The 18,310-nt window shown below is 35.1% G+C and overlaps 1 protein-coding gene across 18 annotated transcripts in view; it reads left to right on the forward strand.

Moving 5' to 3' along the window:
• Window positions 1-18,310, forward strand: part of CCSER2 (coiled-coil serine rich protein 2) — a 152,480-nt gene that overhangs the window by 122,001 nt on the left and 12,169 nt on the right. For 10 of the 18 annotated variants that reach the window (XM_035539983.2, XM_035539993.2, XM_035540012.2 and 7 more), the window contains 3 exons: window positions 5,127-5,213; window positions 7,406-7,492; window positions 8,602-8,700. In XM_035539983.2, the coding sequence (XP_035395876.1) occupies window positions 5,127-5,213; window positions 7,406-7,492; window positions 8,602-8,700 (273 nt within the window). Of the gene's footprint in view, window positions 1-5,126; window positions 5,214-7,405; window positions 7,493-8,601; window positions 8,701-16,570; window positions 16,656-18,310 lie in introns of all 18 variants that reach the window. The other 8 variants (XM_035540037.2, XM_050711997.1, XM_050711995.1 and 5 more) reach the window with 1 other exon arrangement.

The raw sequence follows: 18,310 nt of genomic DNA on the forward strand, positions 1-18,310 counted from the left end.
GTAAGCTGAATAATAGTAGATGGTTAGGCAGACAGTGGTTTAAATGAAACAAAGTCTAGCCTGGGTTCAGCCAGTTGAAGGAATAAACTGAAATTCGGTGAGGAGCTACACAAAGAGAAGAACAAGTCAGAAATGAAATAAAATGAAGTATATTAGAAGCCTGTGAGAGTCAGCGGCCAACCAGAGAGTGAAGAAGATGGGATAGAATATGTATGTTGTCATAAAAAATAATTGTGTTTACTGAACTGCCAACGTGAGAAGAAACTGCTTTGTTTTCATGGCTAAAATGAGGTCGCACCGAGAAATATAGAGCGTGTGTCCCTAGGTTGACCAGGTCTGAACAAACTTCAGAAAGCTGTGGCTAAGGCTTATAAATCAGCTTAATAAATGTACCATACCTAAATGGTTAGGAAACTGTCTTGAAATAGGCACGGAAGCAGTTTTGGGAATTACGGGATGTTGCACTTTAGGCAGATATGAAGTTTGTTGTAGCCGTTTAAATGCAGTGTGCTCTGTAACTCAAGGCACTCATGGATGGGAATTCACAAGTCCAGTTGGGTAAAATGATCCCTTGTAACCTGTTACAATTTTGTCAGCAATGGAGTAGATGAAGGAAAATGAATTGTTTGCTTAGACTTGAAGAAACTTTTACAACCAGCTTCCTTTCCGAAGCACAATTGCTATTTCTGGATGTGTCTCCCACCATCTCCTGCATGCATCGAATCATCTGTAGCTCCGGACAAAACACAATTTGCAGGCTTGTACGGGTGTTTACCAGTGCTAGAAAGAGATTATGGGTGGATTTGTCTAAGAGGAGCCAATTGGCTATTCCTGTATGCTGCATTGGCTAAAAGCTACCCTTCTCACCCACTTACTACTTTGTTAAATAACCGGTGGTAAATTGTGGGATTGGATTCGAAATAAGAGTTCGGGCTGCTGGTGACATGTGCAGTAGGAATGCCCTTTAGGGGAAGGGTAAGTATAGTGCTTTGGAAGCTTGTTTGGTGGGCTTTTTTTTAGGGTACACTTTTTTTAGTCCTGATGTTCCTGAAACTGCTTGAAAGAAACAAAACTAAAGAAATATTTAATGTAGCAAATAAAAAATGGTATATCTTAGGTTTAAACTGTTGGTTGTTAGCTGTTGGACTGTCATTATAAGTGTTTGACATTCATGGTAATATTTCAGTAAAACTACAGTCAAATGCACAGTAAAACGTTAAGTAGTAAGCAGGTGAATAGCACCCCCTACTTGCTGAACACTTGGTGAGTTTTCTGCTTGCACCATTACAAAAATGCTAAATTAGCAAATAAGGCTCTTCAAATGAGCAATTTGTAGTATAGAAAACTTGGAATCATCTGTACTCCACGTAGGAATCAAAGGCTAGAACTTGATTAAAGCTTTAAAAAAATTGTTCATTATTTTTCAGCTTCTTCATGAGCTTTAGCTGTTGGAATGCTCCAAGATTTCTCAAGATGAAATTATTGTTACGTTATTGGTAGCATATTCTTTTAAAATCCTGCATGTTAAAACATAGCTTATGTTGTTAAGATCTACAAGACAGTTGCTGAAAATGCATTTGCTTCTAATGGATTAAATTTATTTTAGTAGAAGAATCTAAAATATGGTAGTATAATGAAAACAACTAATGTCTTCAAACTCGGAGCTTATTTTCCTGTAAGGCAATATGGAAGATTTCTTTTGACAGTGTCCCCTTTGCCTTCTCATCTCTGTTCTTTTAGAAGTTCTACACGTTTTCTGCACTTTGCATGTGCATTTAACTAAAACCAAACTTTCATGCAATATCATGCAGAGAAATACAAAAATGTTGTTAAAGAGGCTGTAACATTTATTCATACTTGTTTTCGAAAAGTTAGGGGTCAAGGTTTTTTCAGAACAACCTTTTAGTCTGAATATTCTTAATGCTTGAAGGAAATTTGTTTATGCATGTTTTATTCCACCACTTTTACCCGTTTAGTTTAAGTAGTTATTAATAAATTAAGGATTTTTTTAAGTCTTGCTGTTGAATGTTATAAACCACTTACAATATATCTTGAGTCATGTGATGACCCCCAATTTATGACATAGGGACCAAACAAAAATGGCCACAAGCTGCAGTATATGCTGTTGACTCAAGTCCAGCAGAAAGTGTCCAGTAAACATGATTGAACTGAAAATCGCTATAGACAGGTAGTGATTCAGATGTATTGCTGATACAGCGTCAAGAAAAGGATGCTAAATTGACCGGTCATTGCAACATTACGTGGTAGTTACTTAAGAGAGCACACATGATTGAATAGTACATGCAAATATATGCATAAATTTATATCAGGTTAAAAAATTAATCTCTAACTAAAGACTGTTCCTACATAGCTATTTAATTGTGAATATTACAGCATTATTCCTCCGTCAGTTTACATACTAAAGTCTATTTTCACACCTAAACTGACAGTAATGTTTAAAAACAAGTGTAACAGGAAAGCCAAACTGTATGTATTTTGTTGGTCTTGTTGCAATGTTTTAAATTTAGGAAATAGTTACAAACATTAACTATTTTTTCCTTTTAATTCTGCTGTTATACAAAAGCAATCCTCTGCTGAAGAAATAAAAATGCTTTATTTTTGCTTATATTTTCAAACAACTTATTTTTTAATGCCTTTGGTAAGCATTTGTTCTTGATATGTTGCTGTTTTTGCAAGCATCTTTTATATTTGGCATAAATGAGACTAGTCCAACTGTTCTAAATGTATGTTTATGGTATAATTACGTATTGTACTGTTGGAGAAAAAAAAAAAAAACACAACCCAGTAGCTTTCTATGTTGGTAATTGCAATGTGATGATAAGCTTTTTTTAAAGTTTGTCATCATAATTTTACCTAGGGGTTAAAATTATATGCTCTCTCCAAGTTTTCTGAAGTCAATGTCTTAATGGGTTATTTCTAGGCTACCAAAAATAACATGCATATAACCAGTTGCATTGTTTTGCAAATTCTGCTTTGTTCTAATTTCAGTCTTTCTCTTTGTAAATGGATAGCCTTATTCATGCTGTTTTCCTTCCCCACCTCATTTTAGCAACGCAATTAGGAAAAAAACAGCAAAACCAAATATTTATACCTCAGTCCTAGCATATGTTCACAAAGGGGTACTTAAATTCCCACTGATGATGTTAGATCTGTGTTTTTTTTCCAGTTGCGCTGTGTTAATTGTATGTAATAAGATAATTAAAGCAATGGTAAGGAAATTAATGCAGATGAACATAGTTTTTTCTTTGGTAGTCAGGTAAAGCACAGGGCTTGAGTATTTTAATTTAATTGCCAGGAAATTGTTGACTTGCTTTCTTTGCAATAAGGTCGTAATCTACTGCTGCGAATGTCTTATTTCTCCAGTTTTGTGCACTGTATTGGTATAGCAGAGGTATCAGTTGGAAAGCTTTTAAAATCTGAGAGATACTTCTAAGTAGTAAGTTTGTTTTGTTCTGTATTTTCCCCCTCCGTGATTACTCTGTCACAAATGTAACTGTGACAGTCTGATGCACCTTTTTTTTCTGAGTGCTTGTATTTGAGTAGTTATAATAAATATTTGAATAGTTAAAAAAAATAAAATAAATAAAAAATTGATTAAATCTGTTGATTGCTGCTCCCTTCCCTTAGCATTTCTAAAATGCTTGGGCTTAAATAAGGTTGTTATCTCTAATGCATCATTGGGCAGAACAATTCAAAATATTTCCAAATGCTATTAGAACTATAGACTGCAAATTACTGCTTCATCAGCCTGTCACCTGCTGGCAGTCTGCCTGGGATGGACAAACAGATACTTGTGAATTGACCTAAAATGTGTTGGACAGCGTAAGCTGAGATACATTCTATGTTAAGGACTCAGAAGCCTTCAACAACAAAGCTGGATAGTCTTGCTCAAAACAACCAAAAAAAAAACAAAGACCAAGATGGTTTAAAATATATATTTTAGTAATGGAAGTTAATTTAACTGTCTTTAGTATGATGAAAACATTTTGGAACTGTATGCCTCTTCTTAGTATTCTTGTCTTTAAGTTTGGTGATGGTTTTGCATATTTTGGCTGCAAGTAATCAGTGCCTCTAGAAAAAAGTAAAGATTAAATGGTTTAAAATTACAAAATTAATTTTTTACTTTTTACATCTGGTCAATCTCTTTAATGTTTAATTAAAAATTTATAAGAATTTTATTATGGAATAAAAGAAAATCAGATACATTCCTCATGTATATAAAGGACATAAATAGGGATATCTTTTTTTTTTTTCCCTCAGTTGATTTTTAGCATTTGAGCTGCAGTTTTACTCTTGTGATTTTTTGGGACTTGCTGGCTTTGCTGGCTCAGGCTTGTGGTTTTAGACAGGTTTTGAGACATGTTGATCTCATAAATATGTTTCAATATGTTCTACAAATGCAATCCTAGGCAGTGAGGTCTTTACTCAAAGACTTTTTGTCATGGCAGTGTAGGTGTTTAAGGACATACCTAAGCAGTTATCCTTTGGTGTCATTGCTGGTTCTTTCTGTTTCTCCTTGCTCTGATTAATTTCAGAATTTGTCTGTCATTAGAGGGGTGAAGAACACCTTTTCATGGTTCCAGTTTTCATGGTTCCAGTTTTCATAATTGATATTCAGTTCTTTTTGCTGTGAAATAATTTAGTCTTAAACTGCATGGTGGTAAATATTGCTTTTCTAGTTCAGAATTTCAAGTCGAAGTATACTCTATTGCCAATCCATTTTAGAATGGGTACTGAAGGAAATGAAGCTTTTAGAATTATGTAGTATTACTATTCCTTCCTGATTTAAAAAACAAAAACATAATGGCCAATATTTGCACAAAATCAATACATTTTGACATAGCTACTTGGACAGCTTCATGAGGAGAGAGGGGCTGCTTGTGGCCCTTGTTTGGGCAGTGTATGTGTGTTGCAAGGCACGCTTTCATATCAGATGGAAACAACAGCAAGAAAGGAAAATTCACAGTGAGAGAAGTCAGACACTGTTGCAGGTTCTGCAGGGGTGATGTGTCTATCTACATCCTTGAAAGAAAGTTGGAAAGAGTATGTTTTTTTTGTTTGTTTTTTCCAATAAGTAATTTGATGATTTCTTTTTATTCTCTTAGAATGATGAGAATGTGTCACTCCAGGACATCACGCTCTCTATTCCATCCAGTCCAGAACCACAAGAACCTGAGTCAACTTACACTAAGGTAAATTACACTGATTTACTCTCCAGAATAGATACGAACTTGTTTGTAAAAACAAAATTAATTTTTATCACTGAAGTAATGTTTCTTGTATCTATTCACATCTATTTTGTCAAATCAAATTTTGTTATAATGAAAGGATTTATTTGACCTTCGGAAATACTAATACCAGTACAGTTTAAATAATTAAAAATAACTTTTGATACTTGTAGCAATTGTGGCGAATTAAACTGTAGAGTAACATCTTTCAAGATTTTTCTCAATTTGATAACTGTTAGAATTTGAAAAGACAATTTTTGCTAATGACAATTTTTGCTTTGAAGTGTAATCATACCATAATTTTTGTTACATGCTCTATTTCATGAGACTTTCTGTTGACTTATGCTCCAGTTTAGAATATCATTCCTCTAAAGCAAGTTTTTCCTGAAATACTGCAGGTATAGCAAACATAAGAACTTAAAAATGAACAGAATGAACCCCACAAAATCAAAGTTGTATTTATTGTTTTAAAATGGGTATTAAAGAGAGAAGTAATCACAATGGTTATTCCAGAAAGGATCATCTCTTATGATCACAGACTTGTGCTTTCTACAGTGTTGAAATTTTATTGAATTACTGGAGGCTCTTACTGTGAAGTCAATATAGAAAGATCACTAATCTTACGCTCCAGTAGGAGAATAATACTTGTTGAGGAGATAATGAAGTTGAAAATATATTTTGAAAGGGAAGAACACTTAGAATCCAATTTCTGTTTGAAGGTCACTTGTCCAAATCCTGATTTCAGGGTTTAAGAGGTTTGCCAAAACCGTAGATCTATATGCATGATCCTTTAACAATCCTGATTTCTACATTATTAACAGTTCATTTAGGACTTATTTTCTTTAGACTTGTTTGTCTGATATGTTAGTTGTACTTGTACTTCAACAGCCGTCTCCCTCACAATCTTAGTTTTAAATTCTAAAGGAAAATATGTTGGTTTTTAACTTCATAGCAAAAAACAAAAGCTAGGTTTAGCTGACACTTTGAATTGTCATTTCCTTAATTAAAGTTAGCATATGGTTTAGAAAAACTGCACAAGAAATCCATCTGGATGCTGTCCTAAAGCAGTAACTAATAACACTTAGTGAAAATGAAAGAGTAGATGTATGCTACTGAATGAAAGAACACCCCTCGATGTATGGCCTAGCTTTAATGGCATAGCTGTGAAGTACGTTAAAATTACCATGTGATGAGAAATAATTTTTTTTAAATCAAACTTGCATATATATAATTTTTTTAAATTTTCTGAACTTTGCATGATTTAAAGTTGTCCGTTCCTAGTAGGATGAATTCAAATCAATTCTGCTGTTTGCATTCTGGGGGCCCCAGAGCTGAATGGAGTACTCCAGGTGGGGTCTCACGAGAGTGGGGTAGAGGGACAGAGAATCATGTCCATCAACCTGCTGGCCACACTGTTTTTGATACAGCCCAGGATGCAATTGGCTTTCTGGGTTGCAAGTACACATGGCCAGCTCACATTTGGGCTTTCATTCACCAATATTCCGAAGCCCTCCTCTGCAGGGCTGCTCTCTTATCTACTCATCACACAGCCTGTTATTGATGTTTGAGATTGCCCTGACCAAGCGCAGGACCTTATGCTTAGCAACTTCATGAGGTTTACACGAGCCAACCTCTCAAGCCTGTCAAAGTTCCTCTGGATGGCATCCCTTCCATCCGAAGTGTCAACACCACCACACAGCCTGGTATCGCTGGCAAACGTGCTGAGGGTGCTCTCAATCCCACTGACCATGTTGCCAACCAAGATGTTAAATAATACCAGTCCAAATATTTCTATTACTAACAGAAATACTACTAGAGGCAGTATTTAATGGTTAGGTTTTTTTTTTTTTTTAACTCCATGACACCAGTTTCTTGAATGACAGACGAATCTGTATTGAAATTGCAGCTGATTTACTTACACGTTGTGAATGTAGGGAGTTGGTTAAACTCTCTTTAAAAGAGACTTTTAGTCAAGGTTCTTTGTTCTTAGTTGTATTTATCAGCCCACTTCACCAAGTGAAAAAGATGAGGAAAGCATGTGCTAATATTACAGCTAGGGCTCCGTGAACACCTGAAGTAGCATGTCCTGTAGAGGCGTTGAGTTAGGTTGTATAGCCGATATGGAAAACTTCGTATTGCCTAATGTTCTGTTGCAGACAGAAGATTTGGTGAATGAGATCAGGAAGCTTAAAGATGAACTGAAGAAAAAGGATGAAACAATCAACCAATTAGAGCATCAACTTGTAAGTATAATGTTAAATGCTTAACAAAATTCCAAGTATGTACTGCAGAGTACAAGTTTAATAGGTAATTCTTACAAAGGATTTAAGAGAGCTAAACTTCTGACTTTGACTATTTTTGTGGGGATCTTTAATTCAGTAGGGCCAGTCATGATTTTTTGTTTAATATTAAATTGACCAAATAAAAGTTACGTCTCTGAAACTAGGGGACGCTTATCATAAATCATGTCCAGATAAACACAGGTATGCCCAAGCAAAATTATTTTATGCCTCTTCATTTTTTGTTCCTGTTCAAAGTAAACTTTGGGTTTTGCCATGTATATTTCTGCATTTGGTTCCAGCAAACTAGTCTGGTGTGACAATTCTTGCAAAATAGTCCCATGTTCTCAAGCCATTTTCTGAAGCTATTTTAGATAAATTGCTTTTTGAATTTACTTGAAACTCATTGATTGATCTTGTCTCAATCAAAACCACAAAGTAGAATGGAGGGGAGGGTATGATGCCACTTAAATGTATTTTGGGCTTTAGAAGAAAATTACAAATAGATTTCTGTGATGAGAATAACTTTTCCTTTGTGATTTTCCTGTGCAGTCCATGCCATTTTCCTTGGCTAATGAGACTATTTATAACTGCTTTCATAACCCTTTTTGAATTAATGGTCGTGAAACTTAATTCACACTATAGGATGTGTTATGACATTGGATATGAAATTTCATTTTATAATAAGTTTCATAACAGTCCCCATGCACCTTCCTTTTGTTAAATGGTAGAAACACTTGTGTTTCAATTTCGTCTTGATATATACTGAGTAAAGCTTTTGAACATACTGTTACCTACCTGTTCATCTTCTTGATTAATTGCAGATATTTACAATTACTGCATTTTTGTGCAGATGCATATGTATGATCCACATCTTTCAAGTTCTCTCCTGAGAGGGAGATGTAGTCCTGGAGAATTAAATGTTAGATAAGCAATTAACACTAGACCAATACTCTATTTGTATCAATACAAAATAAACATGGTATTGACTTCTGGGCCTCAATGGTGCTTTTCAAGAATCTTTCCTAGTTGTTTTCTAATAAATTCTCCTTTCTCTTTCTTTGGGGGTTAAGGCCACTAGATGTAACTGCCAGAGAGACAACCATAAACCTTCAGGGGCAACGTCTGTGTGCGCTGATAAATTTACGCAAACCTCCTGGAGAAGGAGTTCTGTGAGTAAAACTTGTTACTCCTTCTTGGATATTACTTTGTATTTCACTCCCCGATTTTATTCTTAATTTTATTACACAAGTTGGCTGGCCTTATTTAAGAGATTATACTCATAAATGAGTGTTCTATTCATATATCCTTACTGCTGTGCATACCGTACACATTCTGTTGCTGACCTTTTCTTATTTATAAGTTTATTACAAACTTTTATTTTAGAATATATAATTAAATTTTAGAATTTTGTGCTTAATCATATTTTGCACTATTTATGTTACAGGCAGCCCAAGCCGTATATCTAAGCATACATTAAGACATTTTCCTATCTTGATTTTCAAGTCATAGGTATTCATATCTGTTTTTCGTTGCTGAAGTTTCATTGCTGCTGTGCACGTGTTTGAAGAAAAGTAACAGTGTATTCTAACTCTCAGTCCCTAAGTGTAAAAAACAACAGCAACAACAGAAAAGTTAATATTTTTTTCAATCATTTATTTGAAGAACTTAGCTTATTCAAAAAATTAGTGGGTGAAAATCACTTTGACAAAGGACATGTTCATTCCCATATGTTGTTGCATGGATCATATTTGCTTTCATTATACAACATTGTTAAATTATACAACATTACTGATCCTTGAAGAATTTAACAATGGAATACTTAAGATGATGTGAGGGGAGGCAACACTTCTGATATTAAATAATAAGGAAATGTCTTTGAACAAGGCTTTTATCAGTCACCAGCAAATAGTCTTCAGATCATAATCTTGCAGCTACTGCTTCTAGAGAGAGAATCCCGAGAGATTTCTTTGGAAGATTAAAAATGGATTAGAATTCTAGTTTCCTTTTTACCCTGCCACTAGTTATTTGATGTCAGATTGTAGTAAAGAAGAATCGCCCCTGCCAGCCCTCTAAAACTATTCTTTTAAATATCTAGTGCTAGGATAGAAATACCACCGTGTGGTATGATTAGCGGTTGCTAGCAAACACTTTTTTCCTGTTGGGACCGAGCTTTTCAACATTTTCTCTAGAAAGCACCCAAAGTAAAGAGAACATAACCTTAACTGTCTCTTAGTTTGCTCTGGCACCTCTGTTCCAGTAAGTAAGTGTAATGTCCTTGATGTTCCATTCTGTTATCCTATGTCTTTGGAGCTCTTGTATTATTTCTTTTTCCCAGGCTTTAATTTCATCTGTGACAGTCGTATAATGTTTTTCTACACTGACACTGTGCCTAAGTTAGTGGTTATTCTTGGTGGTCCTTTTTTTTCCAATCTCAGTTTCAATGTAAATTGAGAGACAGATTAGTAACTATTAAAAGTTAATTGCTAACTGCAGAAGCTTCGGTTTGAGCAACCTGTATTACTAATTTGTAAGACAAAGATATTGGAGGAGATGGAGAACGGGAGGAAGCTAAGACATTAAATCTCAGGTAAAGGATTAATTTAACCCCATTATCTTTTTGATCAAAGTGAAGTACACTCCTTTGAACTTATTCAGTACTTTTGCTTGAAAATATACTATTGTCAAATGGAAATTAATTCAGGTTAAGGGAGAATGTCTTTTTTTTTTTAAAAAAAAGAAAAAAGGGCTTACCACTATATTCCTGGTTGGGTGTGTCTTTATATATGTATATGTATACACGTAATAAACCTCTCAGTATTTTTATCTTTACATGTGAAATTTCTCAAGACAATTGATAGTGGAATTAGAAAATGCAAAGTATTGACAAATGTTCAAAATAAAACTGCTTTTCAGGAACTGTTGTTTGTAAATAATAGCTCAAAGTTTTTGGGCAGAATGCTTACAGAATGACTCCATGAAACTTAAAAGCAAATGAGAAGACATTAAAAACAAACAAACAAAACCCAAAACAAACAAATTGATAGTAGCTGCTTAAGGCAGGATTTCTTAAAGGGCAGCAGTTTTGCTGCTGTAGCCAAGTTCCAGTTCTAATAATCAGACCTCAGTTTTCTGGTTTAATAGTTCCTTTGCTGTATGCTTTATTGCATGGTTTAATATAAGTAGAATAAATGTAGATAAAGCCTTGACATGAAGTTATTGTCGATCTGGAACGCAATAACACAAAATGTCACTTGCAGTGGAAAGCAGAAGTAAGCTACATTTTCTTGAGGGAGGAACTTTGTTCTAACAGTTCACAAATTTTAGTAGAACTGATACCGTGTGTTAATTTGTGAAGCATAAATAAGTCTTTGAACATACTTAGTCACTTTTTCAAGAAATACTTCTATAAATGTGCTTAACAAACTTTGTTAATGTAGTGGTATATAATGAATAGTTGCTGGAATAAGCTAGAGACTAGTGAGAGTGGAAATAAGCTATTAAAAGATCTCAGAAATTTAAGACCATGTTAATTGCAATAGTTTATTGCAATTTTACTCTCTACTTAAAATATCTAATATTCATGATTGCTTCATGGTTTTCCCAGTGAATAGACACGTAAGTATCATTAAATGTATTCTTTCAAAAATTTTATATTGTCAGTTTGTTTCTTTATTACCAGATACAGTTCTAGAAAATGGCCCATGTTGATGTGAAAAGAAAATTGGGGTTATTCTTAATAGAGACCGCAAATTTTTGGAAGTACTTCTATGGGGGGCAAGGGTTATATTTAGAGGTAAATATGTCCATAAATGTGAGCTGTGTAACTTTTAGGTTCATTCTTCAAACCTGTTTTGAAATGTTTTGAAAACTGGGCATATTAAAATTTAATAGCTACTTATTGCCCGGTCACACTCTGGTTGTTACATGGTATGTCTTGTGTCCTGCAAGTATGCTAAAAACTGCATTATATAATTTGATTGTGTATATAGACAATGATAATTTAGAGGCAACCGTTCTTTTTGGTTAGCCGTCCTCAGAATAGTCTTGTGCAGGTATTGACTGCCAGGGTAGAGCATGACATGTCTAGATGGATTTTATATACATCTCTTATACTGAATTCACTTCTAGTCAATATATTCCTTCTGTTTAACTATCATGAGAATAATAAAAGTAAAAACTTGATGGAAGTTTTGAATACAAAGTTACCTGAGGAATTTAATGTTGATGGAGAAAGCTTACAGGGAGAAAAATATGAGCATCTGTTACCACAATTGTCTTGCATGTTTTGCAGCATTGTTTTTGTAATACAAAATAGTGAAAGATACTGAGATTTTAAAGGTACTAACAGGGGTTAGATGTCTTCGATTTCTGTTGTCAAGTTATTTGATGTCTTGAACTAGAAAGGTTGTTTGCAGATGCTGAGAAGTAAAGTACATTAAGCTAACTATAAGCCCCTGAATTTGGATGAACATGCCCGTAAAAAATTCTGGCCCTGAGGTCCAGTTCCTTAGCAGAACATGATTCAAGTGCTCTCCTGTGCCTTGAAACAGTAAGTAGTAACAGTAAGAGCTGACTTTCTCCTCGGTCTCAGAGTAGCAAGTGGTGATGAGATTTATTTTGCTTTTTAAAGGTTATATATAATTTCACTCTTGTCTCTTCTAAAACAATAGAAAAACTCAGTGTGCACAGGAGCATGCATATTCTTGTTCTTTGCTACACCTCTTTTCTACTTCTGTGCTGAGATATTCTTTACCTTCCATTAGTGTATTGTTCCAGCTGCTTGTTCCAAAGCCTTTCACATCAATTGTTTTGGTGAACCTTCATAATGCTTTGGTTGTCTTTGTATTGTCTTTGAGTATTTTCTTCCCTGAGCTATAAATCTTCAGTATCCTTTGACTCTGCAACTTTAAATTTCCAGGTATTGAAGCCTAGTTGCTATGTAAGTGCTTATCTTCACATTTGGCATAGGTTTCTCCCATTGTCCAGCACTTCTCTGCTGTGCTGTTCATTTGCTGATCTGTTTTAATATACTAAAAAAGACCACTAATGCATGTACTTTCTTGGCGACACAGTACCATGACTGGACTAGATAGTCTTGTGCACCTGCTTCTTGCTTTGTTGCAGTGATGCTGCATGACATGTAGGCATGTGCAGAGCAGAGGTCCTTTAAATCTTTCACAGCAGTTCTTGTATGTTCAGTCTAAAACCAGCACATAAATCTTGATGTTCTCTACTTCCAAGAATACCATTGCATGTCAGAGCTGTTCATTTATAATCTTCCTGGGTGTTAGGCTAGCAAAAGGAAACAGCTGCAAAAACATTTTGTTTGCATTGATACTTGGAGTATGTCATTGTAAATTTGTTCATGAGGTGGTGCTCTGAGTTTGTATGGGACAGCTGGCAATGCTAGGTGAGACAGCAAAGACAGACATGTCGATAAAAGTGGGATTTTCCTGCATTTGTTTCTGTAACAGGAAAGGCATTTTAAAGCAAAGCAGTAGTGGTTTTGGATATTGCTGTATCCTTAGAAAAATAGCTGCAATGTTTGGCTGTTGGTCTAAGATTACTATGCAGCAGTACCTTAGAACTAGTTCTCTTGTCCTGTTCTGGGAAAAGCAATTGCTTTTATTCATGTGATTGCTTATTCTAAGGTTGAGGTCTCTTCCTAGCAATGGAAAACTCTGGCCTTAATATCATTGTAGTAGCATTTTTCTAAAAACGAATCCTCCTGGCCCCCACCAAGTTTTGCAGTGCAGTGAAGGTCAAAACTTCAGGGTCAAAGGTTTTAGCAGCAATTGTACAATTCATCAGGTTCTGTGAAAAACGTTCATCACTTTGTTCTGGTTTGTAGGCTGCGTGATCTCAATTGGTCTCGTTTTTCCACACTTTTCCTGAGTATTTTGTCTGGTACTAAATTCTGAATCACTTTTCTGTTGGGATGTTTCTGTTGTTTCACAATTTCAGTATCTGGGAAATGAGAGGAATGGGACTTAAGTTTAGGGCCTTAAGTTTAGGGCCTGGATGCACGTAACAGCTGAGGGGAGGAGCTGTGGGGACTGCTGTCTAACATTAAAGTGCAAGTGTAAAGATCTGCATCACACTAAGCTTCAGAACCTAGAAGAATAATATTGGTTTTTGCACTTTTACATAATTCATTTTTTAAATAAACTTAGGTAAGTAGTGTTCTCATCTTTCAATTCTACCATTGTTTGCTTATTGGTTTTAGAGGATCTTTAATAGTCAAGCAAAAAAAGATTTTTTTTCACATCTCTTCCCTATATTCATTAGGAAACTACTATTTTCTGTGTGTTTTAAATATATGCCATAATCTAGGGGAGACACTTATTTGTCTGTATGTGTTTTTTTTCCTGTTCTTTGGATTTCTTGGGAGCATCAGCATATATTTGACTAATGGGGGAGTGAATGTGAGTCATTCTAGAAAGAAGAGCTTTGTAGATTTCTTTGCTGAAGTTCTGTAAAATGCTATTAAAAGAAAAGTTATCTTTTCTTAAGCCAGCCTTACTGTCAGATACCCCTCTTTTAATGTAATGTATCTGAGGATCAGTACAGTCTTTATCATTTTAAAAAAAAATCAACTTGAAATAACCACACTAATAAATTCCCAACACTGTATTTCTTGTTTCTTATTCAGTTCCACTGATGTTGATTTTTAATTACTTTATTTAATGTACAATTAGGCAATGCTATTATGATTTCTACAAAGGAGAAATCTAGCTTTTGAGATTTGCCTGTATGGTGCAATGTAATCTCTGAAGACTGCTGCCAGAGGAATAGCTGGTTCTGCTTCTCAGTTTATAGAAAGTTCTCTGGCATCAGTGAGAAGGGAACTGAACCATGCCTGGAGAGCAGTTTATTTTAGCAGGCAAAACGCTGAAAGAAGTTATTTGCCCTTTCTTCATTTACTTCTCCAGTCAATGAGTAATGATTAAATACCATGAAGAATTACAGAGAAGACTGTATTTAGGGCTGTGCTTCGAAGTGCTAATATGGATGCTTAAAAAGCTCTGGAATGTATCAAGACATCTAAATACTTCTTTGCTTTTACAATAATATCATGCCTTTTGTAGATCAGCTGGCTTGTACTTGCCTTAATCTCCTTCTTTAAAGGAAGGATGAGAATATAAAATTTTCACCACTCCTCTTAATTTAATGCCTTAATGTCAAAGAAATCTAACAGGAAAAAAACCAAAAACACCACCAGTGACAAAAAAACACATTGGCATCTTGAAGAGGTCTTTAGAAGATGAGACCTGTACCTGATGATACTGGGCTTTCTACAGTCTGGAGATTGTGTTATGTTTAGAGAATGGGAAGAATTTTCTGTTGTTGTTCCTCCACCATGACAGGATAAAATGTGAGCAAACCTACTACGGCTGGCCTGAAAAATGTAGTCGTCTTTTGTACAGTGTTGTGTGAATCTAAAGCTTTTGTTAATCTCATCAATTACTGATCAATTCATCTTGTTTCTAGGAATATTTGTTTTTAATACAATATATTACATTGTTTTGTAATACTGCTTAACTGAAACTAGTTATGTTCTTTCATGCAGCAGTCTAAAAATCGTGTGAACATTGATGACTACTGATGGAGGACTATAAGAACATGTTAAATAATCGATATCTCCATCTAGAGATAATTGGATAAAAAAATAAATTTTTTCCTTGCAATTTCTTTCGAGTAATTGTTTTGTCTCAGCTTCTGAAGAATAAAGAAGTCTTCTCAACTTTTTTCTTTATTTCCTGTTCTGGTTTGTGTTCTAACTAACAAAGTCTAAGACTTGATTTAAATGGGATGCATTAAGTTATGTCTTAACAGGAATGAAACTTGAAGTAATGATGGATAAAATCTAATTAGATGAAGACAAGTGGTAGTTCAGGGGAGTGTTTAAACTTCTGCTAGGATAAATAAAAGAATATTTGCTAGGATAAATAAAAGCAGAATATTTTTTGTAGAAATAATTTGATGCTTAATATTCTTTTAAAAGAAGCATGGAAATAAAATTCTGCTGAATTATTTGTCCAGCCTTGGACAAAGGGCAATATGATATGCAACTGATAGGCCAGCAGAGAAACAAGAGGAGAGGAGCAGACTGTGTTCTTGTCACTTCTGATAGAGATGTTTGTTTAGATGTGTTATACCTGCTATATGAGGGAATGCTACAAATAGTTGCTGTTGCTGTCTGTTGGTTACTGGTAGCCAGGAAGCAATGGCAGTCCTTATTCTCAGCACCAGTATTCCAGAACCTGCTGAAACATTTTTAATTGGTAAACAAAGGGATTTTAGAGACTTAAAGCTGTCTTGCTGAAATAGGAAATCAAGATGGTCTAATTTAAAAGGGTAATTCCTACTTGGGTAGGTTTCCTTTAAAGGGAAAAATGATAAACTACATAAAGTTACTTTTCCTTGGGTCACTTCATCAGTTATCTGAAACATCTGACAGCCAAACCTTGCATGTCATTGACATACATAGTCACAATTCTCTGATCCTGTAGAAGAAAGCTCAAGCTCTTAAAACGAAATGCAAAGAAAACATTTAAATGTCACCTCTCCTCTTTCACATTCAGTAATACTATCAAAATGCACCAGGCTTTGCTAGGAAATGTTTTCTGAGATAGAATCTTTTTGTTGTAAACTGAAGCTGATTGGTTTCCCAGTGGATTGGTATTGTTAACCAATGTACTAATCAGGGAGACATTTTAAAAACATTTTTGAATGCTATGAAAATAACAATTGTAGCATCCATTTTAACACAAAGTTCAGCTCCTATATTTTTGCCTTAAAAATATCTTTAACAGAAATGTGTACATATATATTGAATTAAAATGGATGTGTATAAGACTTCTGGCTAGTTTAGGGCATTGTAATGTGGACTTTAAGGCTGCCTTAAAGTGGCAAAACTGTGAATATAACGATGCCTTTCTGGGGGAAAACAGAAAAGGTTGGTGTGGCTTTTTGGTGTCTTGTTTTTCCCTGTTCTCTTTTTTTATTATACTTCTCCCCCTCTCTCTTTCTGCACAGGGTGGGTATTCTGCTCCCTCCTTCTCTCCCTGGCAGGGCTCATTCCAGGGCATCCCTCGGACTGTTCCACCGCACCGCAGACAGAGTGAGTCTGTACTTCTCACTCATCTCCCTCACTGTGTTCCAGTAGAAGCTTTCCCTTTGCACGCACTGTTCATCTCGTAGTATCCTCCTTTTTCAGGCAGATTTACAGGCATACACAACAGTCTGTGGCTAACCAAATTGCTTCCTTCAGCCAGCATATAAGCAGCTACAACTTAGAGCTTTATAACAGATATTAAACGCTGATTTACTTCAGCATTTCCTCAGGCAAAACCGAATAGGCCCCTGTTTCCCGTCTCGTCTTAACATAAATCTTGCTTGCTGCATTTTTCCCTTTTTTCATGGCTGTAATATACTCTCCTATTTGTGTGTTCTGTTTGCTCATGAGTCTGCATGTTTGCATATGTGGATGTATTTACATAAATACGTTGTGGAAGTATGTAAAAATATTGTTGAGAAAAGTGTAGTTGCCATTGCCTCTCACGAGAAGTTTTCTTAACTTACAGAATGGCTTTCCTGAAACTAGTATTTTTTTTCTTCATGATGTTCATTGTAAAAAGAGTTCTAATACATTGAAGTGGCTGTTGCAAAACCTGCATGATTTGCTAACATTGCTTTTGTGCTAGCTATAATACGGGCTGTTTTAAGATGCTTTTGTTCTCTTGGCTTGGATCTGCAAAACAAGACAATTGCTGATTTTTAAAATGTGTGCTTACATAATCATAGAGAAATGGTAAGTCTTATTTTGTGTTTGGGTATTGCGTTGTAAACAGATAATTGTTCAGAGAAATATAACTGGTTAATAAAGCTAAAGTTATATTTTTAAAACTTACTGTAATTTGAAAATTACAGTGTTTGCTTAGCAATGTCCAAGAGTGTATTTGGACAGGAAATACAGTAAAATTATGGAAACACTTAAAATTTCCAGCCCCAGCGGAGATCTGAAGAATAAACTGCACCTTGGAAAACTAAGCTTACATCTATTTCATTATTTGAAATAATACTAATGATTATTTCAAATGCAAGAAAAGAAAAATCTTGTAAAATATCTCAAATTATATTTCAAATACTCTCTTGACGTTTCTGTGACAATAGTCATTTAATCAACTCACCAGGAATGCACTCTGTGTTTCAAAGGCTGTTCTCTATGCCGTAGAGGGATTCGCTTTGTTTCTCTGTGTGCGTATGTGTAAGTGTAATGAATGTAGAACCTCAAAAGCTGATCATCATGTGGTCTGTTTCCGGCTAGAGGGCAAGCCGTAGCACAGCATAGCTAGTTTGCTGTCCCGTCAGCAGAGAAATATTTTGAAAAGATAGCTATTAGACCCAAGGGACATATAAATACCATGTTTTTGGAGCTTACCAATCATAGTCAGAATGGGATGGTGGTGTCCAAGCTGCCAGATGTGTGCCTCTGTTGTCACATCATTCACTCTGACTGTCTTACAAAGAAGAAAACTTTGCTAATCTCTTACCAGTTCTGAGCCCCTACTTTGTTCTTCCACCAACAGCAGCAGCTTCTTTTTCAGGAACTCCATAGTGAACTTCCATTACTAAAGCTGGTTGGATTTTTTTAGTATACATCTTATGTATTAAATTCTATGATTAATATTAACGGAAATCAAGTAGGTTAAAATTGATGTGATTAACCTAACTGGACTAATCAACTTAAACTCTAATTGCTGCTCAGGAAAATGT

This window comes from Cygnus atratus, chromosome 7, assembly GCF_013377495.2.
Source record: "Cygnus atratus isolate AKBS03 ecotype Queensland, Australia chromosome 7, CAtr_DNAZoo_HiC_assembly, whole genome shotgun sequence".
NCBI classification, from domain to species: Eukaryota; Metazoa; Chordata; class Aves; order Anseriformes; family Anatidae; genus Cygnus; species Cygnus atratus.